Source organism: Hevea brasiliensis, chromosome 9 (assembly GCF_030052815.1).
Source record: "Hevea brasiliensis isolate MT/VB/25A 57/8 chromosome 9, ASM3005281v1, whole genome shotgun sequence".
In the NCBI taxonomy this organism is placed as follows: domain Eukaryota; kingdom Viridiplantae; phylum Streptophyta; class Magnoliopsida; order Malpighiales; family Euphorbiaceae; genus Hevea; species Hevea brasiliensis.
The window spans coordinates 21,669,201-21,692,257 of NC_079501.1; the positions used below are offsets into that span (position 1 = coordinate 21,669,201).

Here is a 23,057-nt window from a genome sequence, read left to right on the forward strand (position 1 = left end):
TGTTGGGTTCAAAACATTCAACAATTGCTTATACGAAAAAACTATATTTAATAGCTTTAATTTGCCTATTAACTAATAATTTATTTGAAATTATTTTGTATTATCATAGCTGTTATAATAAGTTATTAGTGATTATTAATTAAATATTAACATTTTTTGGTGAGAATTAAATATTAATTTTTTAGTGGTCAAAGGATAAAAAATTAATAAATAAAATATCTTAATTTTCAATAGTATATCAAAAATCAATTATACAATTTTCAGGATTAGAATTACAATTTTGAAAATATAAAAAAATAATAATTTAGTGGGAATTCTATTGGTTTATTATTATTATTATTATTATTATTATTATTATTATTGATGGAATTTTAATTCATCAACTATCTTTAGAAAAGAGGGATGACTATAATTATTTTTCTTTTTCAAATAATTTTCTGTTAAAATGCATTATAATTTAAAAGAAAATAGGAAAATAAAAATTCTATAAAAAATAAATATTTGTTTTTCTTAATTAATAAATAAATTCCTTAAATAAATAGCATGTTATGCTTTTCAACTAGGCGGGTCCAAGCACCAAAATTAGCCCAAATATTGAAGGTCCAGGTCCATGATCAGAGCCCCGACCCGACTTCTACCGGGAAAGTTTGAAAAACCCAAACTCCAGCTCACTTTAGCAAGAAAGTATAAGGATATTCTAACGTAAACTAGGGTGAGAAATTAGGGTTTAAGGGAAATTGCAAATTTTGAAGAATTTGAGGAAGTGGATACCCACATATATAAACTTCTTTAGTTCCATGAACTTGACAGTTACACGAACCCTGAAACTGCAAAAAGATCTCTCCTCAATAAATACTCTGAGCCTATCATTGCTAAAGTTTCTATCTTCAATTTCTAGGAAGCAGAAACCTCAAGACAAGCATAAGAGAGAATCTGCTGAAGAAGAAGCAGAGACCCACAAGAGTAATCTTTTGTTGCTGCATGAAAACAGAGAAATATTGACTATGGATCTCGATGACTATACCATTATCAAGGAAGGAGAGGCTGAGATTCTCATGCATAACAAAAATAAAGTGTTTTTCAACAACGCCCAGGTTTCAAAATCTTTTGTTTATAATTTTTTTGAAAGGTTAATTATGTTTGTTTATGCTTGTTTTGTCTGCTGATTTTGAGTTGGGTTTTGTGTTTGACGTGAGTTTTTGGGGATGGAATTACGATTTTTAGGAGACGATCAGTAGAGAGTTGAACCTTTTGGATTGGAAGAAGTTGCCGTCTTAAAGTTGTCTGTTTATAATTGAGCTTGATCTTAGACTGATTGTGTTACATTGTCCTAATGTGAATTTTTAAAGCGATATTTTATCACAATGGTGGAGAACAGAGCTTCCTCTGTTCTAATCATGAAGGAAGTAATTTTGTAAAATTCAACATGCCTATATCTTCTTTTGCCGGCAACTAAAAGGCTTTTTTTTTTTTGAATTTGGCTTTCTAATTGAAGTAAGAAGCTCAACTGAGATATGGTGAAGAGCAAACAATAATGTAAAAAACATAATATGATTTTTTTTTTTTTGACAACTAACAAAGCATGTTTTCATTTAATTATATTTGGAAATCATATTATATGCCTCGTTATGAGGAGCAAGAAACAAAAGGGAGCTGGCATACTCTAGACTGACATTTGTCATCTTACTCACCTTGCCCACCATGGCTACTAAGATCAGTAGTTGAAACTATATTTGTGGATATGAGTCATGTTAGCTTTTGTATGGAGTCATTTTCCTGCTACTGCTAGGATTATGGTTTCATTTTGTTGTATAAAAGTCCTAAAAATTGAACTTTTTACTCAGGTTCACAACAGAGACTTATCGATTGCTGTCCTAAGGACATTTATATCTAAACGCAAAGAGGAACATGAAGCAAGGATGTCCAGAAGAACAAAATCAATACAAAAGGTATCAGAGAAAGACACTTCTGGATCTCCTGTTGAAGAAGCATTTAATAAGCCTGCTTTCAATAACGAAAAAGCAAATGGAGAATATGAAGAAAAGGTATCTGAGAAAGATGCTTCAGGATCTGCTACTGAAGAGGTCTCTAATGAACCTGCTTTGGATGATAAAAAATTAGACGGAGAATGTGATGTGCCAGAAGAGATAACAAAGGACGAACCTGGTAGCATATCAGTAGAACCAATGAAGACCACAGAGTGCAAAGTTCGACAGGAGCTGGAGCCCCCAACAGTTCTTGAGGTTTTATTATGAATATCTAGTTTTTTATATATTATTATGCTCTTTTCATTAATTATTTGCTAATAGCTTTGTTGTTTCATTTTTTACATATTTTGTATTGTTATTGAATTATCTTCAAGTACTTTCATTCTGGATACATAGGCACTGTCAGCTTCTGGGTTGAGAGCCCTAAGATATGCTCGTGAGGTTGAAGGGATTGGTCAAGTTGTGGCCTTGGACAATGATCAAGGTAATTTTTTTGGATTCTATCTCTTCTAGAAGACTTTGTTCTGTTCCTTGATTCATGAAAGATGTATTCATGCTTAGACAATTTATAATATAGAGTGCAATTTTCATATTTGTTTCATTACTGGTAGTCAAATAAATTATGTGTCAGAAAAGCTATACTGTTATTTTCCTTCTCCAGCGTCGGTTGAAGCTTGCAGAAGAAACATAAAGTTTAATGGTTCAGTTGCAATTTCAAAGGTGGAATCACATCTTGCTGATGCTCGTGTATATATGCTCACGCACCCAAAAGAATTTGATGTGGTATGCATGTATTATCTCCATGTTTAATTTTGTTTCCTTTAAATATGCATGTAAGATGGATGTGCTTTTTCGTTCATTTCAACATGCTCTGGTGTACCTTCTCGTTCTCTTTATTGGTGAATATTTTTTCAGGTTGATCTTGATCCCTATGGATCACCTTCGATATTCTTGGACTCTGCAGTTCAATCTGTTGCTGATGGTGGCTTGTTGATGTGTACAGCAACCGATATGGCAGTGCTTTGTGGAGGTAATGGCGAGGTTTGCTATTCCAAGTAAGATTTCACATCCTTATTTACATTTGGATAGTGATTTGTGATTCGTCATTCATTACTTACCTTCTAACTAATACTTTTGGAATTAGGTATGGCTCTTATCCATTGAGAGGGAAATATTGCCATGAAATGGCTTTGAGGATCCTTCTTGCCAGCATAGAGGTGCTTTCATGTCTTTGAAAATTGTTGTCTCTGTTATCAAATAATAAACTATGTTATGGCATGTTTTGTTTAAAAGAAATGGTGAAGAAGTGACATTCATATTTTTTTGTCAACTTCTTTCTGTCTGTGAATATTCAGTTTTTAGAAACTTAAGTTCACAAAACCTTTCGAGTTCTTTATTTCTATCTCTGTTTATTCTCCCCCAAGAAATGTGATTTCCATTGCTTTTTGTGAGAGCACTATTGAAGTTTTGACTGTGCTTTCTTGAGTAATATGCTTTTCCTAGGTAGCTGTTCTTCAAAGTTTCATGTTTTCTTATTCATTGGTGAAATGATGACCAATTCAAGGACTCACTAGAGGATATATTACAAATCCTTCAATTCATCTTATGAACACTAATGCATACTTCTTTAAAATTGTAAAATCATCCTGCTTCAGACTACTGTTTTGTGAAGACTCTATAATAGATGTCAGGAGTCCTAAAGCCCATGCAGCTTGGCTGATGTTTCTGCTGGTATGATGTGTCATTTTTAGTTTGCATTTAACTCGTTATAGAATGCATTTCTAGGGGTTTCATATGAGGTTTGGATAGATCTTACCTGACCATTCTATGTGCTGCTTGGATTGTGATTGTTGTTGTTGTTTTTTTTTTTTTTTTTTTTTTTGGGCACTTCATTGAAAATAAATTTGTTGAATCCTCATTTGGTCCTTGACTTAGATTTGAGGATTTTTCCCTTGACAGAAATCATATTTCTTGTATTTTAGAAAGTCTTTTGTTGGACTAATTTTTTATTTTTCTTTTCTTTCTATTTTTTCCCTTTATACCGCAGAGCCATGCAAATCGCTACAAGCGTTACATTGTCCCTGTGCTATCTGTCCAAATAGACTTCTACATTCGAGTTTTTGTTCGTATATACACGTATGTGATATTACTTTTCAATATTTAGATATTTTACGTTAAAAATAATAAAATTAAGATGGCACCTTAATATCGTGTTGACAGAAAGTTCAAATTGTTGTTTGCAGCTCTGCAAGTGCAATGAAAAACACTCCTCTTAAGCTTTCCTATGTTTATCAATGCATTGGTTGTGATTCTTTTCATCTACAGCCTATTGGGAGGACAATCGCCAAGGTAAGTGTCCCGTTTTGTTTTGCTACTGCGATAGTTGTTTGTTATTGGCGTGTTATGTACTGGAACAAGCTCATCTAATTTGCATAAAATAGATTTTCATATCTGATCACTTCACTTTTATCTGTAGTTTTTCTGACTTGTTGAGAAACTTTATTTTCTTTTCTTTTTTTTCCCCTTTTATTTCACTTTTAGAAGGGCAATTTTAAAGATAGAAATTTATAAAAATGTGATATGTTATTTGTTCAAATTGCTTCTTCAAACTTGTGCAAAATGGATCATCTCATTTTTATTTTTCAGAACAACAGTGTAAGGTATCTGCCTGGGTTTGGTCCTGCTGTTCCTCAAGAATGCAGTCACTGTGGGAAGAAATTTAACATGGGTGGACCTATATGGTCTGCTCCCATTCATGATCAAGAATGGGTGATTTCCATACTAGGAGGTGTAAAATGCATGAAGGACCGGTATCCTGCTTATGATCACATCTCTGCAGTATTGACGACAATATCTGAGGTATGTTTTCTTAATTTGTTTACATTTTTCTGTCTCATTGTTAAGTGTTAACAAATTGATCCCCTTAGTTTGTACTACACAAAACAAAATTTGATAAGAATATTCCTTCGCCTTTATTTTGCTGAAGGAGAAAAGAAAACCAAGGGTTCAATGCTTGCCAAAATCGAATTTGTTCTTATTCCCATGTTGTACTGTTTGCAGGAATTGCCTGATGTTCCGCTCTTTTTGAGTCTGCACAACCTTTGCGCAACACTAAAATGCACTTCCCCACAAGCAGTAATCTTCCGTTCTGCTGTGATCAATGCAGGATATCGCATCTCTGGAACACATGTAAATCCACTGGGGCTAAAATCAGATGCTCCCATGGATGTCATTTGGGATATAATGAGATGCTGGGTAAGGACTCATGTTTGAGGTCTACCTTTGTGATTTGAATAGGAAAGAAGTTCTTAATTTGATTGAGCTCTTTGCATTCTCATCTTTTCCTGCTGTTAAAGCATTGTAAAATTATGGATCATGGCCATTCATGCAGGTGAAAATTCATCCTGTGAAAGCTCAACTGCCTGATCAACCAGGAAGTGTGATACTTGCCAAAGAACCAGTTCTTCAAGTATGTTTTACTTCTAAAATTGCAAATTTAATATATATATATATATATATACACAGACAGAGAGAGAGAGAGAGAGAGAGAGAGAGAGAGAGAGAGTTTCATTCATGCTGGTGCAGACCAAATCTAGAAAAGGCCAGCCAGATGATGCCAGTATGTTTGTTCACATTGCACTTGCGTATGGTTTGTATATGGTGTGTGCCTGAATTCTCTAGCTTTTCTTTTTGGCAGGCAAATTTTGCTCGAGCTGTTGCATCTCTTAGCAAGGCACAAGCCAAGAAGGTTGCTCGCTTCCTTCCAAATCCTGAAAGGCATTGGGGGCCAAAAATTAGGGCAGGTCGTCAAATTACTAGCAAACACGTCTCTCTTTTGGGTCCTGAGGCGGTGAATGGCCATCTCAACCATGAAAACAGCGAAGACCCTGAAGCCAAGCGTCAAAAGATGGAGGATATGGGGGCTCCTGTGTCAATTTCATGAGAATGAAGTTCAGTTGTTTAATAGTACGCCACTAAACCTGAGCTGGCCTATATGTTCCCATTGCTCTCGATAGTCAAAATATATTTTATGCAGATAGAAGGTATCATGCATTCCCCCAAGTGCTTCCAGTTGAATGAAATCTCAAAATGCTATTGAAGTTGACAATTCCGTGGCAGAACTAGAAGCTATCTTGCACCAATTTTGAGTTTGTTATGAGATTTTATTTGTTTCAAGCTATCAACATCATTATTTATTGACTTGGTATTTGCTGTGACCATTTTCCTTGTTTATTTCCCTGATAAACGAGTAAGGAAACTCAAGATTTGTATTAGTCTTCGTTTGGGCGAGGCTTAGTTCATGACATCTAAACCAAAGCTGTAGGCCATTCATGCAATGATCTTTGGAAAGCCCCTTTACCCTCTGAAAAAAATTTTTCTTTTATACATTCGTTTTGTCATGAATAACATAAATATATGAAAAATATGTGCAAACTGGGGGTGAGAGATGATGCACGTTTGAGACTTCAACACCTTAGGTTTAATGGAAAACTCTATTATAACCCAAAAATTAAAGCTTACTTTTCCCCCTCCCCTCTTAAAAGACTATTTAGCCAAAATTACTAAAATCAATAATCAAAATTTTCGTACATCTTATATTCATTACGCAAATTCCCCATGAACCGTTGTAGCTTTACGGTCTGATTGAAAATTGATTGAAATATTATAAATGAACCATTAAATTTAAACAAGTCGTTGTAGTATAGTGGTGAGTATTCCCGCCTGTCACGCGGGTGACCCGGGTTCGATCCCCGGCAACGGCGATAATTTTTTCATTTAAAATTAAGGTTATTTTGTTTTGGTTTTGGGGTATTTAGCTTTTTTCTGTTTATGGTTTACTCCCTTATCTGTACACGAAAACGCAATTGCTTTTATTCTAGTTGTTTGTTATTCGGTTCAGAAATGTTATTTGATAATTAATTGAATTATTGACCAGTTGGGGTTCATCCTTCCCTGGATGAGACGAGCATTATTATTATTAGTATTTGTTAGTGACCAAATAGCTACTAATTACTTTTTTTAAGCATATTTTAGCAAATCATTCTTTCTCTCTCTCTTTCTAAAAGAGAGACTTTTCTCTCAATCATTCATTGGGTCTCATGTTTTCTGGTTGGCTTCTCTTATCCAAAGGCTCCTTGTTTTGTTACAACTGATATTTGGGCTTCCTCCCACTTTGGGATGGCTTCTTGATAGTGTTGGTTTTGAGTTTTAGTTTGTTGATCTTAGAGCTTTAAGGAAGAGGAAGATGTATCAGACACCAAGAGAGCTGGTGTGTTGAAGTTTTGTTAGGTTTATTACTATTGCTGTTTGGTTGGAGAGGTTCAAGCATTTTTAGGATAGAGCTAGAGCCTTTCTTTTCTAGTTGAAGGTTTTCTCCTAAGTCTAAAAGGAGATTGAGAGGCGTAATTTCAACAAGCCGTTGCTGTTTGCTGGGTAAGTTCTACCGCGCCATTTTCCTAGTCACGAAAGCGGGTACTGATTGTGAAGAAAACAAGAGGTCAAGAGCTATTTGGGTTTAAGTAAAGATAGTCATTGGGCTTGTATAGTTTTTTCTTCTTTTGGATAATAGTGATTTTTTTCATCCCCGTCGGTGGCCGATAAGGTATATAAATGTGAGTGGCGTTGCTAGTCCTCTGCTTGTCTAGAGTATCTGAATGGAGCTCAGAGGCTTGAGTTAGGTCTCTTTTTCTTGGGGTTAATTGCGTCAATCATCTCTGAATTTAGGAAGCTATTTCATTTTCATCCCTAAATTTTAATTTTTAAAATAAAATTATTCAACTTGCATTTTATTTCAAAAAAAATCATTTTTACCTATAATAGTCGGTTTACCGGTTAAAAAAAATAAAATTATTATTTTATTCCTATCTTTAAAGAAGCATCTCCTCATCACTACAATCATCCTCTATAATAGGCTCTGACTTAACTTATTTATGGATTAGTCATAATTTCTTCAAGAGGAGCAGAGAATAAATTTATGCCACTATAAAATCTCATCTCATCGTTGATTATAAAGTGAAGAAATACTTTAAAGGAAAAGTTTCAATATTGAGTAGAAAAAATTATTGAGAAAATAATGAAAATAAATCAAATAGATTAGATCTAAGTAAAAAATTAAAAAATTTATCTAAATAAAAAATTGAAAATTTTTTTGTCTAATCCCAAAACTCACATCATAAAGCAAAATAAACAACAAAACTCACGATCCACCAGACAAAAGAGAAGAAAAATTAACACATAAACACAAACTCATTGTACATGAACAAGAATTGCAAAGAAAATGTTTAAGAGAAGAAGAAGAACCACAGTAGACAGAGAATGAGAGTTACAGTAGAGAGAGAAAGAGAGTTACAAAGAGAAGATATGCCACTTTTGCATCCGTTCTAACATCTTCAACTGCTTTCCAAGAATTTGTTATGCGTTTAGTTAAATCTCTAACCTTTCCCTTGTGTTGTTTCTTTCTTCTTCCTTAATAAGCACCGTTTCATCAAATTGGCCATTAACCTCTATTCTTGCTCTATACAATTTCATCAACTCTTTCTTCATCTTCCAGCATCCTCTTCAAAGAAAAAAAAAAAAAAAAAAAAGAACTTCTCACATCCTCAAGTCCTTATCATTTTAAAGGTAGATATATGAAGAGTAGGAAGGAGACCAAGGTCGTGGAGGAGAGAGTTGGGAAGGAGAAGGGCAGGGCTGAATAAAAAATCAAGAAGATGTAAAATAATATTTTTATTCTTATTAAGAAAGAAGGGTAAAAGAGTAATTTGAATTATTTTTAACCTGTAAACCTGTTATTGCAAGTGAAAATGACTTTTCTTGAAATAAAACTTAAGTTAAATAATTTTATTTTGAGAAATTAAAATTTAGAGACAAAAATAAAAAGACCTCTAAATTCAAGACCGATTGGTGCAATTAAACCCTTTTTCTTGCCTAGTATTTCTGAGTAGAACTCGGAGATTTGGTTAGAGGCTCTGTGTTTGAGTTGTGGTTACTGAATTTGGGCCTTCTACATTTACTAATATCTTAGTTTCTAGGCACTTTTACATATGTTGCTCTTTGAGCCTTGTTTATGCAATAGCACTCAGCATTTTAATAATATTAAGGAATCATGCCAGCAAGTACTCAAAATGATCATTTTTGTCCAAAAACAAATATAAATACTCAGGACAGAAAAGAAAGACAAACAAAATGAAGAACTAAGATTTCTAAAATGCTACCAAGTATGTTTTTTATTTGCTGAAATGCTCATAACAAGAAGTTAATTGAAAAACAAAATTAAAATTACATGCACTAATCCAGAAATCCAAGCATTTGACCACACTGGTCAAGAAAACCTCTTACATCTGTTCTAACATCTTCAACTGCTTTCCAAGAATTTGTTATGCGTTTAGCTAAATCTTTAACATTTCCCTTGTGTCGTTTCTTCCTTCTTCCTTAATAAGCACCGTTCCATCAAATTGGCTATCAACCTCTATTCTTGCTCCACACAATTTCATCAACTCTTTCTTCATCTTCCCACATCCTCTTCAAAGAAAAAAAAAAAATTCTCATATCCTCAGGTCCATATCATTTTAAAGATAGATATATGAAGAGGAGGAAGGGGACCAAGGTCGAAAGGAGAAGGGCAGGGCTGAGTAAAAAATTGAGAAGAGGTAAAATAATATTTTTATTCTTATTAAGAAAGAAGAGTAAAAGAGTAATTTGAATTATTTTTAACCTATAAACATGTTATTACAAATGAAAGTGACTTTTCTTTAACTAAAACTTAAGTTAAATGATTTTATTTTAAGAAATTAAAGTTTAGAGATAAAAATAAAAAAAACTCCTAAATTCAGAAACGATCAGTGCAATTAAGCCCTTTTTCTTGTCTAGTATTTCTGAGTAGAACTCGTAGGTTTGGGTTAGAGGCTCTGTGTTTGAGTTGTGGTTACTGAATTTGGGCCTTCTGCATTTATTTATATCTTTGTTTCTAGGCACTTTTACATATGTTGCTCTTTGAGCCTTGTTTATGCAATAGCACTCGGCATTTTAATAATATTAAGGAATCATGCCAGCAAATACTCAAAATGATCATTTTTGTCCAAAGACAAATATAAATACTCAGAACAGAAAAGAAAGACAAACAAAATGAAGAACTAAGATTTCTAAAATGCTACCAAGTATGTTTTTTATTTGCAGAAATGCTCATAACAAGAAGTTAATTGAAAAACACAATTAAAATTACATGCACTAATCCAGAAACCCAAGCATTTGACCACACTGGTCAAGAAAACCTCTTTTTTTTTTTTTTTTTTTTGTGCTCAGGATAATGGTATTTAAATTAATAATTTTCAGATGAAAATTTGCACTAATAAAAAATTACAATTATGCTTTGCCATTGGCAACTTTGGCAGAAGCTCCAGAAGGGGGGTTAAGCTCATCCCAGGCCTCAATCCAAGTGACCATAGCGTCGGCAAGCTTATCGAAGTAGGGATCAACCTTGCTAAGCTTTTCCTTAACCTGCTTGGACAGTTCAATGTAGCAGTTTTGAACAGTGGTGCAATCTTTGGGAAGCGTGGCAGCTTGGAAGAATGGAATGATCTCCTCCTGCCAAAAGATGCCCTTGTACTCCTTCCTTAGGTTTACAAATGGGTTGCTTGCCTTGCTGTGGTAGATATAGGGAAGACCAGTCTTTACTCCTAGTCCCAAATGGTCACATATAACCTATAAACAATCATCAACTAACTGCTGTGAGGATTCAAATATGCAGATATGTTGACTTAAATAATATGGTTTCAGGATTTTAAATCTGATCTCCTATAATGAATAAGGTGAAGAAAATTGGGGTGGAAGAAACGTACCTTTGTGCACCAGCCAGCCCACATATCGTCATAGCGACCAATTGGCTGCCCATCACCCATAAGACCAAAGTACATTGCAGGGCCAATCAACTCACGGTCGAATGCCAAATTCATACCACACATAGGGAACAGGGTACCCTTTGGAATTGTCAAAATAGCATCCACATACCTGATAATTCACGAGTATGTCATGAAAGCCCAATCAAATATCATACAAAGGAAAGGACCATTTGCTATTCACTAATCAATCACATACCTAGTGTTTCTCTCCAGAGGCTTGACAAGCTGAGTAGGTGCATCATAATCAGGGATGTTGAGCCAAAGGCCATGAGAAACAGCAGTAGGGACACCCTCACGAAGGCTGAAAGGGTATCCACGCACAAAATCTGCACCTTCTCTGTAAGGATCATAAAGGGTATTGAAGAAAAAGGGAGTGGATGGGGAGAGAATGTTCTTGATGTGCTGCTCAAGTGCATTGATTGGCTTCCCAGAAGGATCCTTAGCAACCTAAAATTATTGTTAACTGTTAAAACACACATGCTGATGTATAGAAATCCTGACAATTCAGTGTCATCATAGATAAATAATTATGCAAGGCCAGCTGGTTAGACTCCAGCTAATATAACATGGAAGTAATATTAAAAAAAGTTTATTTCTTTTTTATCATTATTATTAGCTGACGGCTTGAATCTGGATATATCTACTTTCATAGAACAAGTGTGAATAAAATACTTGCAATAATTCAAAACTTCCACCACATCTCCATACCCATGTGATAATCAAATATATTCATAGGTTTTATCAAGACAGCGAAAATCCTTAATCTCCTTTCAACTACAATTAACTATTGACTATTCACTAAGGAAGAGTTTTCTAGTGCAGGGTCATCCATTTTAACTTTCAAATTCAATTTCACATTTTAGTTTACTCCCAACTGAGACCCACCAACAGAAAAACAAGAAAGAGAAAAGCTTCATTATATAATTTAATCATTTAAGAGATGAGAATTCACAGCTGTAGATCACATTGGTATCAATTATAATGCACATTTCATAGCACCTGATACAAATTATCCTGCCGAAGTCGTTTCGATTTGAAATTTCAAGAAATTCTGTGAGTCTCAAAGATCATAAACGAAATTATTTTAATGCATATCAATTAACGGATGTATAGATTTTGAAGACCCATTTTTCAAAAATAAAACTATGTTTTAGCTAGTTATTTATCAAAGAAAACGCAGATTAAAATCATGCAGCAGATACATAAATTGCATGCATAATCACAGATAAGAAAAGGGGAACAATGTACACTAAAACAAACAAGATCCAAAATCGAAGATACACAATCAGCCAATAGCGAGGCAAAAAGATCTAAAATTTGGCATGAAAAAACGAAAACCAGATGCAGACATTAAAGAAAATATAAAGAAGAAAAAAGAGTTGCAGATCAATAAAGCTTACAAAGCAATCATCATCGATAGTGAAGATATACTTCTTCTTGGAAACCATGTAGCCAAAGCAGCGACAAGCGGAGTCCTTGAAGGAGATGCAAGATGCCTTAGGACCAAGAATCCTGTTAATGTCATTCCTGTTATAGAGTTCATAGTCAAAACCATCAGGGACAGTGATGGTCTTTGAGGGATCACCATCTTGAACAATGATAAGGTGATAAGGCTGAAAGAAAGGCCTCCACATTTCCAAGAAATCGAGATTCCTTATTGTGGGAATCACAATATCAAGCTCATCCTTCAACAAAGGCACTACCTTTGTCGCTGCCTGAGTATCTCTTGCAGGTTCTACCATTTTGAAACAGAGAGAAGAAGAAGCCTGTAGGAAGGGATGTGATCGTAGAAGAAGAGGAGAAATTAGAGGGGTATATATATATATACAAGGAGGGATGATAAGTGGCACGTGCGAAGCGGAAAAAGCGGCAGGGGTAGAGGAAGAGTAGGAGACGTGTCTGAGTTTTGCTGGGAATGAGGACTTATTCAAAGAATAGAGGGGAGGGTGCAAGGAGCTTCAAGCTTGGAGTTGAAGGGAGAGGAGACTTTTTTATTTTATTTTATTTTATTTTAAAATTTTTGTTTACAATTTTTAATTTCTTAAAAAATAAAGAGATTTTGAGGTGGTTGTGTTATAGGATGAGTTGTAGTTGCTGGTTAGTGTCGTGCGTGCATGAGATTTCTTTAATTTTATGGCTTTTTAGAGGCAAACATTGCAAGCGTAGAGGGAGATTTCTAATAATGATAATAATAAAAACACTTCATGTGATCCTCAAATTGCCTAACCATAGATTCTTTCGGGAAGATAATGATATGTTGGAGTTTTAATTTTATCATCACTTTTTTTTTTCTAATTATCGATGGAAATCTAGGTAAAATCAGATGTCTCGTACATGACGATGTATTTTTTTTCTTTACTCAGAACATTTTCAAAAGTTTTGAGTTACTTGGAGTTCTCTAAACATGTAATTAGTTCAATGACTCGATAATGGTTTTTTTTTATATATAATTCACTATAATCGAGACTCTAATTTTGTTTGATTACAACTAAATATATTTTTTTTAATCACTAATAAGTGATTAGATAAGTAATTTGGAGCTAATCTACAATGCAAATTTTATTTAAGAATTTTAATTCTTAAGTAGTCTTTATTAAGAGGCCCTTACCTCAACATTACTCTCAACTCGACTCGATTGTAAAAAATGATATATTTAAAGTAAATTAATAAATTTTTAATTATAATTAAAAATAAAAATATCTTTAAATAGGATAAGTTTCACACTAATTTTTGTAATTGATTTTCTAAATCTATAAGATATCTCGGATTTTTTATTTTTAGAATAAATATTATGTTACTATGTTTTCAATTTGGCAACTATTTTTAAATATGTTTAACACTAATTTGATTTGATGATTATAATTAATTAGTCATTTCATTTGCGCATTGTATAAATTATTTATTATTTTATTTTAATAATATAATTTAATATATATTTTATTATATTTCGTAATTTCAAACTTATTTTATAAAATTTTAATAATAAGAAAATATTAATTATTTATAATTTTATTTCAAATTTAATAAATTAATTAATAGATTTTTTAATTAATTTCTAAATTATTAGACATATACCAATAGAATGATAAACAAAATAAAAAGAAAATACAAATGTCACCTGACGATTTTAGACTTATCACTATTAAAATTTTTATATTTTAAATATAAGAAAATTTTTAAAAATATATATTTAAATTTTTTAAATAATTTTTTTAGTGAATAATTACATATATATATAAAAGATGTACCATATAATAATTTTACAAATGCTTGTTAGCCATAGGGGTGTGCAAACGGTCGGTTCAGTTTCGAACCAAATCGAACCGATAAAACCAAAAATCTAAAATAAAAAATTTTAAAAACCGAACCAAATCAATTAATAAGAGAAAATCGAATCGAACCGATAAATATCGGTTCGTTTCTATTTTAAAATAATCAAACCGAAATTTATAAAATTTCGTATTTTTAACATTAAATCTAAATAACAAAACATAAAAACAAAAAAAAAAAGAAATCAAAACTCAAAAATCTTAAGGTTCAGTTTGGTTTTCTTTGATTTTGGTTCAGTTCGATTCGGTTCGATTCAGTTTTGTTCGATTTTCTTTGATTTCCTATATATATTAATGATTTCAGTTATGTTCGATTTTTTTTATTTTTTATGAAAATAACCGAACCGAACCGATTAATTGAAATTATCAAAATTATAAACCGAATCAAACTGAATTAAATTTTAAAATCGAATCCATTAAACCGAATGGAATCGATTCTATTCGATTTTTTGATTTAAACCGAAAACCGCTCTCCCCTAGTTAGCCTACACACATTCTCATGAAGCCTTTTTTTTTAACTTGACTTTGAGATATATATAATTAACTTTTGAGAATCAAATGTTTGTAACTAACAATTAAAAGTTTTTATTTTTAATATATTATAATTGTGATGGCAAATCATTTGCTTTTAAATACATATTTATCAAACCCTAAAATTGTTTATTGAAAGTTTTAAAATTAAACTCTAATGACTAAATTGGATATTTATTTATATCAATCTAAATAAAGATATTGTTTTAATAAGAGATAACTTTCCATTTCAACCAATTGGATTTATTCGCTTTGTTTGGTTTTGAAAATTCTCTACCCTTAATATGGCTATCAAGAAATATTATTTTAATATTTTTAAGGATATATTATCTTCTTTGATAGTAATTAATTATTTTTAATTTTAATTAAAATTCAAATTTTATATTTAGTAATTTTAAAAATAATTTTAATATTATTAATAATTATTTTTTATTTTTAATATAATTAATTTCAATTAAAATTTAAATTTAATATTATAATTCTAAAATCAATTGAAAAAATTAAAAATAAAATAAAGTATATAATTACATTGAAAATGAAAATTTTGGTAAAAAAATAATGATTCGCATCCCCTTTTGGTCAAAGATTTAGGAACAGCGTTAGGGATTGTCCATAAATGCACTTTACTTGATATTTTTTGGTCATAGCACGTGTAGCTTATCATCACTCCATGGATTGCTAGGGCAAAAACAATAGCCTAAGCCAATGCAAATTTTTACCTCCGCAAAATTATTTTTAAAGAAAATTTCTCTCTCAAATTCATTAATTTCTTCTAAGACTCTCCTAATTAATTTTGAATTTGCTTATTATTTTCAAAATACAAGAAGGATTAGTTTCCACTTGTGTATGTTCTTAAAAAAAAAAAAAAATTCTTTTATTCAAGTATAAGGGATAGTAAATCAATTTTTCTGGTCTCACCTCAAAGTCCATTTGTGCAGGTAGAAATGGAAAAACTTTCTTTATATTCCGAATTCTCGTAACGCATCCGTATAGTAATATATTTTTATTTTTTATTAAAATAATCTCTAAAATTTATATTTCTAATTGCATCTAATTTTTAATCAATAAATTTATATTATATATTAATAAATTAAAATAAAAAAATAAAAAATAAAAAATAAAAAGAAAACTTCTTGGGGAAATCGCTCTGTCCCACTTCTATAAGACATAAAAGAGAGAGCAATTCTCAAACGCGACCATTGTCATCCTAAATATAATGTCTAGTGCTTATTTCACAGGTACGAGGGAAAAAATTATATATTTTTTTAATAAAGAATTCAATTTTTATTTTGAAAAAGTTTTATGTAAGAATGGATGGAAAGTGTGCATCAAAGGGTTTAATAATTAAAAGAAAAGGAAAATATAATGATGTGGAGAGAAAGACCGACAGAAGGAATTTGTCGGAGACTAAAGAGAGAGAGCGCGTGGGAACATAAAGGCTCATGTGTACAGAAACTCGCCATTGGAGTTCATAACTCTTCCTCTTTAGCGCATTTGATTGCGCTTCTCTGCTTTTCTTTTTCCTCTTTCATTTCTTTAAGCATTCACTAATCATTCTCATCTTTGCAAGAAAAGTATTTCAACTTTTTATGATGACATAGCTCATCAATTTAATTTTATAGAAACAAGATGGATACTTTTACTAATACTTCTCCCTGTTCATAAACCTTAAATTCACGTCCTGCCACAATTTGGGCTAAATCTAGTGGATTCAGCCATAAAATCAAGCCCACTATACTTGTTTGTGGGTTTTGTTGGACTATAAGGCACCCTTTGGAGGAAAAATAATCTCACGTAATCTCTTGCACTATCATTTAATATACTAACGAAGAAGAAGAAGAAGGAGAAGAAGAAAATTACAAGCTTTTTATAGCCAAAAATGGAAATGTTCGGTGTCATTCACTCTCTAATATGTTAGAAGATCATTTTACATCCTTGTCCCTGTTTCCGATATTTGCTATTTTTCTCTTCTTATGTACATTCATAGTTTAGTTAGCAAGATGAGACCCTGATGTGCAGCCCATTTGGTGCTTCAACTCTTGGAAATTTCATTAGACTGTCTCCCCCAACTTCTTCCCATCTGCAAGTACAACATTAACCCAAATTAGTCCAATTAAAATTTGATTTACCCATCAACAGGGGATCAAAATTATAAATGGGTTCTCTAATTTTACCTGTATCTAGTTACAAAGTAGTGAAGGAAACTAGAAATTTCTGCTATTCCTAGTTCCTTTCCAGGACACTGCCTAGTACCTCCTCCAAAAATGAACATATAGTTTTGAGACTCCAAGCTCTTATCCTACAATTACCAAACAAAGCTATATTAGTTGATTTGCAAGGAAACCATGGATGAATAGGCAAAGAAATAATGATTTAACAGTCACTAACCAGCCATCTCCATGGGTTGAAGGATAATGGCTCTGGATGCAAAAAGGGATCATAGTTTATCTCCCTAGTATAGACATAGATTCTCCACCCTTTTGGAATCACAAATCCTGAAACAGAGATAAAAACCAGTGATTAGCCAATATTAAGTACAAATTAAGGATCAGGGGTTTCTCTGCTAATGAACCTTTGATTTAACCATGGTCCACCAACTTATCAAAAAACTATTATACAAAAAAAAAAGTTCTATTCTGTGTCAAAAATCAATTTCAGATTCTTATATTTACAAAGATAGGAACATTCTTGACACTGAAAAGCTCCCTTTCTTGTCAAAAATTATTTAAACAAGGGTTGGGGCAACAATGGAGTGGTCTAGCAGGATTGGTAGGTATGACACGTAAATCATAATAGTGCAAGGTCCACCAAGGAGGGAAGATGTATCCATGACATGTTATTACATTATTTTTGTGATGACAAGGCTTTAAAAAATAGTTGCAAGAAAGCTTCTTGAGCCCACAAAAACAAGAAGAGCAATATACTACTAAATTTTTTTAGTTTTTCTTTTTAATAAATAATACTAACCATTTAGTTCCATTTCTTTAGTAGTCTTCCTCAAAACCCCATTAACTATTGTAGCCAATCTTGAGGTCTCAAAAATCACCTGCATGATAAAAAGACAGAACAGCTTAAAATCATATTCAACTTTTCTTCATCAACCAATCAGAAAATATGACTATTCTCAAGAAACAAAGATTTCTCACCGCACGAGTAAAACGCATAGATTTAAGGTCGTTTAAATCAATAGGATCCTTTGGCCTTTTGTTTTCTCTAATTGCTAAATGCTCTTTCTGCATACATTAAACATTCAGTCAATACCACAGGTATGTGAACAGTATTAATAAAAAGCAAAGACTTTTTTTTTCTCAATTTATTGTTTTCAACTTACTCTTAGTTCTTGAAGAACTCTGGGGTGATCATGCAAGTATTTTACTGCCATCATTGAAGTAGTAGAAACAGTTTCATAACCAGAGTATAAAATGGTGATTATTTGATCAATTATTTCTTCATCAGTTAATTTGTATCTACTCTCTTCACTTTTCATCAGGCAACCAAGCAAGTCCTGGTGGGTTTCTTTCGATGCTCTTCGTTCTTCTACTAGTTGTCTCAACATGCTCACAATATTCTTCCTAGCCTGTATAACAAAGTGAAAACTACTGAACGTTAACAAAATTTGCAGAAGATACGGAAATTTTTTTAAAAAATTTCCCGAAAATTTTACCTGGAGTCCGCGACGATAATTTGTGCAAGGAAGGTCAATTGGCAATGAAAGGGTGCCTAAAACCAGCTTGAAAAACTCAGGCATAAAAGCTTGAGATATTGAGCTAGAATCACTGCCAGCAATTTGCTTGAGCGCCGAGAGAAGTGCCATCTGCATAAAATAATGGAACCATATTTACATTAGAAACATAGTTTGATTAAGTTTCTGATTAAATGTGAATAGTGAATACACTAATATGCACCTCTTTGGTTTTCTGTTGGATGTCAATAACTTTGTTATCCCAATTGCTGAGGTGGGTTCTCATAAACACATCAATTGTAGGCAAAAGTTGTTCTCTGATCATGGTGGGGCTAATGAGGCTAAGAAGTGCCCCTCTCATGTACTTGTGAGTGGAGCCATGAACTGCTGCAATGTTGCATTTGCCCAAAATGTCAAGCATGGACTGAGGGTAACCAGGAACAAGCCCTTTTGCCTCATTCATGAGGATGTATTTATTCAGCTCTGGATCCATGGAAACAATGGTAGGACACCCAAGAATGTGGGATTTGAAAAAACTGCCATACCTATTTAAATAAATAAACACAGTATTAATAAAAGGAACAATGCATATTAGACCATCTTAAACTACAATATGATAAAATTTACAAGAAAACCCTTTATAACTGTTCTAACTAACAGCTATATAGTTTGATGAGATGATTGAATTTTGGCATTATAACTATCTTTTGCAGGTTATCATGGACCAATCCCCAGCCCACAGGGAAAGGGGAGGATGGGGATGTTACCTTTATCCCTGATTGAAATGAAAAAAAAAAATGAAAAAAGAAAGATCACCTTTGAAAAAAACAATCAATTGTTAGTTCTATAATGGGTTTTAGCTGGGCCATCTAAAAACAAGAAAAATCAGTAGTAAATACAAATAGAAGAGGTTATATGCTTAAACATTTAAGTCACTTAAAAGTGTTACATAAGCAGTTACCAAACTTAAATAAACACAGGCTGAAAACTGAAGTCCTTTTGAACAGAAAAACATAACACCTCCTAATCCATAAAATATTGGAAACAGAACAGAAGCAGAGAAGCATACAATAGCAGCCATCTAAAGAAAAATAAATATTAATTTGAAATAATCACCTTGCTCTCTGGTTTTTCATGAAGTTTGGACCTTGCTTTAAAAACTCAGTAGTCTCTCCAAAAACTGGCCAACCCATAGTACCTGGAGGCAAGCCTTTCTTCCTGTATCTCACCTCATTCCATCTCAACAAAGCAGAGGAGAGACAGAGCAGCAAGAGAAATATTACAAGAACCACCATGACAACAACCTTTGATGCTTTCAGAAAACTCCACGTCCACTCCACAGAGAGCTGAAGCTGCTCAGAAGCGTGCATAGGTATATATAGGCCTTTGAACCAGTAAGCATACGTGTACATCGAGGGAGGAGATAGGGAATAGCTAGATAGGCCAACCCATAACCCCTGCAAGGAAGAGACCCTACTCTAGTCCCTGGGGTAAATAAAAGCGTTACAGAGAAATTAAATGAGCAAAAATATTTTAACCCAAAAAAAATTAAACTGAGCCAACCACTTCGCTTCAACAGAGATTTGAACTTGACCCTCGAAGATTTGCGGCATAAATGTTAGTATTATGCGAAAAAATTATTAAAAAAAGTAAAAATTAAATGATATTTTGTGGAGGGGGAGAATTGTTTATGCTGAGTATTGGCGCTTCCAAGAAATGATTTGGGTATTATAGGTATAAAACTGGACAGAAAATGGCTAACTGAAGGGTTAAAAAGGCATGAAAAGAGGCACATGCACGCCACCCCATTGGACCTAAAAGAAAAGGGCAGAGCAGTACTCTTCACATGCCTGTCAACAAGATCTGTGCAAATGGAATTACAAATACCACTACAAGACAGCTTCCTAGTTACCATGTGCATAAGTGAAGAGAGAGAGTTTTGTGGTTCCACTCTAACTGCAACTTCCAAACTTGGACCTGCTCTTGACCCTTCGAAGTTGTGGACTGTAATTTACTATTTCCAAGAGAACCTTCACATACTGTTCTTGACTCGACTTCCCTCTTCCTAATTCATATGCTTGACCGTAAAGTAGGGATTAACTCTAATTCACTCATTCGTAGAGAACCATCACATACTGTTCTTATTCCTAGGTCAATTGAGACATGCTACTGATTATGATTTACAATACATAACATTCAAACTCTCATCTTAATTTAAATGATGTTTTGAGTGGTTTACTGTTGAAGAACATATATATAATTGCCAAAATTTTACTCTATATCGCGAGATTTGCAAGGAATATTTACAATATTGATCATTTTATTGAATTTTCTTATCAAACAAATGACATTGAAATATTTTAAATTAAAATTAAAAAAAAATTGTATATAATATAACACGAGTGGGGAAATAAAATTCAAAATGGTTTGATCTATATGCAAAAACATATTTGAAATATAAAAATTTTCCTGTTGGATCATGCTAATGTTCCATCTCATAATCTTTTTCCCTTAATTGTTTAATTTTTTAACATTGGAGTTCTATATTTTATTGTATTAATTTATCAATTATAATTCTTTCTCTTATAATATAAAACAAAGATTTGATAATTGTGTACTATATATGATCACGAGATGAAATATTTTAATTAATTAGGAAAAAATTGAAGAAAAAAAATGATATTTGAATATAATTAGACTTTGTAGTTGATTTGTCTCCCAAATTAATATCGATAAAAAACTGATAAAGGAGAGCAGAAAGTATTATTTATGAAAGAAAAATATTTTAATAAAGAAGAAACCTCATCGCTGTGGAGTAATTTGTCTCTCTTAATGCCAAATTTGCGAACATTGTGGGTAAATTTTATAACCCGTATCTGAATCATGCATCATTTTTTAATTTTATCATTTAATTTTAACTTGTTATTAAAAATTTTTAAATTTTAATTTTATTAAAAAAGATTCTCTAACATGCAATATTATATGAATACAATTTCAACACTTTTTTAATAAAAAATAAATTCTTTATATTTCCACAAAGATATCATGTCGGTGACATTGGTATTTTTGTTTTGAATGTCAAAGAGAAAGAGATAAAAAAAATAAATTAATTATTTTTTCTAATTTGAAAATATACTATAATTTGTTAAAGGAATTTTTATGAAGAAAAATAATATTAAGTGATTTTTTAATAATAAATTGAAATTAAAGAATAGAAGTAGAATATGAGTTAAAGTTTAAAGAGAATTATAAAAACTACCTCAAACTTTATGGAACCAATAAAAAATAGAAAGATATTCTTATAATTTTTTTTAGTTGTTGTATCAAAAATTTTTTAGAAAAGAAAACTATTAGCTTTTTTTTTTTAATGAGCATATAAATAAATTGGTCAATGATTACTAAGAAATATTATGCATTTTACACACACTTATCTAAAAGTATGCCACCATATTTTTATTAAGACTAAAACTAAGAATATTTTTATGAATGGAGTTAATTAAATATAAATATGCTATTATACTAGCAGATGAACGGTGAAGTTTGAATATAAAACCTTTTTTTTATTAAATTTTAAACTAATTGTATTATATTTTTTTTATATATAAGTTTTAATTAAAGTTTAGTTTCATAACTTTACAGTTATAAAAGAGAATTTAATACAATTGAATCAAAATTTATTATAAATTATAATTTTAAAAAAAATTATAATTTGTGATAAATAAAAGGGAAAATGATTTTTTTTTTTTTTATCTAAGAAAAATGAGTTCATTTCTATGAAATGGAGTATATGAAGGGACATTAATACAAAGGACGGCGCATCATATACTTTTTTTTTTCTGAATAATTTAATGCTAGAATATGGATTGGATTGAGCACAGAATTGATGAGAGGCGGCGAAGTTATCCTTGGACGGAGGGCAACACAGAAGGAAGCAGTGAAAAGGTGGATTAAAAAGAAGGTATCGATAATGCAAGGAAGATAGAAGAAATGCGTATAGAAATGCATAGATATGTGTGCATTAGAATTGAGATGATCCCCAAGGTATTTAAGATGTAGCTGTGCTAGTCTCAGTCTGAGAGTGCTGGCCCAGTGCCCGTGCGTGGGGTTTCACTACCCACTTAATCAATTACTTGGAATGGAATCTTTGCTATTTGCAACTAGAAATGGACACCGGACCGGTTCTGATTCATTTAAAAGAGTAAATAAAAGTAGAATTGATATTTCTATCTATATTAAGGTCTATATATCAATTAATTATATGCATCTTTTTATTTTTTTTAATTCCTTGGAAAATATAATGATAGTGATATTTGATAATGAAAAAGTAATACATCTATAAAGCTTCCTTTATTAAAAATTAAAAAAAAATGGCAAAAGAAAATGATAGAATAGAATGAATACAACATATATGATTAGTTTTGGATTATAGTATTTTAAATTAGTTTTTTCCAAAATAGGAAAGTAATTAACAGAACAAAACTCCCATAACTTCTTGAACCTGACATATCAACTCACAGATAATTAAATTATAAGATATTATAGATCTTGTTTTCATTTATTTCAGATTGGTTTTTTCAATTTTGAATGATCATTGTGTATGTAATCTAATTTTGAATTTTAAAGAATAAAA

The 23,057-nt window shown here is 32.0% G+C and overlaps 3 protein-coding genes and 1 non-coding gene across 4 annotated transcripts; 2 read left to right on the forward strand and 2 right to left on the reverse strand.

The window, feature by feature from the left end:
* Positions 1-771: 771 nt before the first annotated feature.
* On the forward strand, positions 772-6,325 carry LOC110672437 (tRNA (guanine(26)-N(2))-dimethyltransferase 2). The gene is made up of 12 exons (XM_021835218.2): positions 772-1,094; positions 1,845-2,243; positions 2,385-2,472; positions 2,650-2,771; positions 2,904-3,043; positions 3,133-3,205; positions 4,036-4,124; positions 4,232-4,337; positions 4,635-4,847; positions 5,049-5,243; positions 5,380-5,457; positions 5,686-6,325. The coding sequence occupies exons 1-12, from the start codon at positions 798-800 to the stop codon at positions 5,929-5,931; spliced, it is 2,046 nt and encodes a 681-aa protein (XP_021690910.2). The 5' UTR covers positions 772-797; the 3' UTR covers positions 5,932-6,325.
* Positions 6,326-6,679: 354 nt separating this feature from the next.
* Positions 6,680-6,751, forward strand: TRNAD-GUC (transfer RNA aspartic acid (anticodon GUC)). The gene has a single exon. It is a non-coding gene; the product is annotated as a tRNA-Asp (tRNA).
* A 3,375-nt stretch (positions 6,752-10,126) lies between these two features.
* On the reverse strand, positions 10,127-12,786 carry LOC110672393 (UDP-arabinopyranose mutase 1). Its single transcript, XM_058153408.1, has 4 exons — positions 12,286-12,786; positions 11,082-11,332; positions 10,826-10,994; positions 10,127-10,688 (listed from the first exon to the last, which is right to left on the reverse strand). The coding sequence occupies exons 1-4, from the start codon at positions 12,625-12,627 to the stop codon at positions 10,350-10,352; spliced, it is 1,101 nt and encodes a 366-aa protein (XP_058009391.1). The 5' UTR covers positions 12,628-12,786; the 3' UTR covers positions 10,127-10,349.
* Positions 12,787-16,590: 3,804 nt separating this feature from the next.
* LOC110648160 (cytochrome P450 85A) lies at positions 16,591-20,254 on the reverse strand. Its single transcript, XM_021802298.2, has 9 exons — positions 19,544-20,254; positions 18,651-18,972; positions 18,410-18,559; positions 18,077-18,322; positions 17,892-17,978; positions 17,713-17,791; positions 17,134-17,240; positions 16,920-17,044; positions 16,591-16,825 (listed from the first exon to the last, which is right to left on the reverse strand). The coding sequence occupies exons 1-9, from the start codon at positions 19,837-19,839 to the stop codon at positions 16,738-16,740; spliced, it is 1,500 nt and encodes a 499-aa protein (XP_021657990.2). The 5' UTR covers positions 19,840-20,254; the 3' UTR covers positions 16,591-16,737.
* Positions 20,255-23,057: the final 2,803 nt, after the last annotated feature.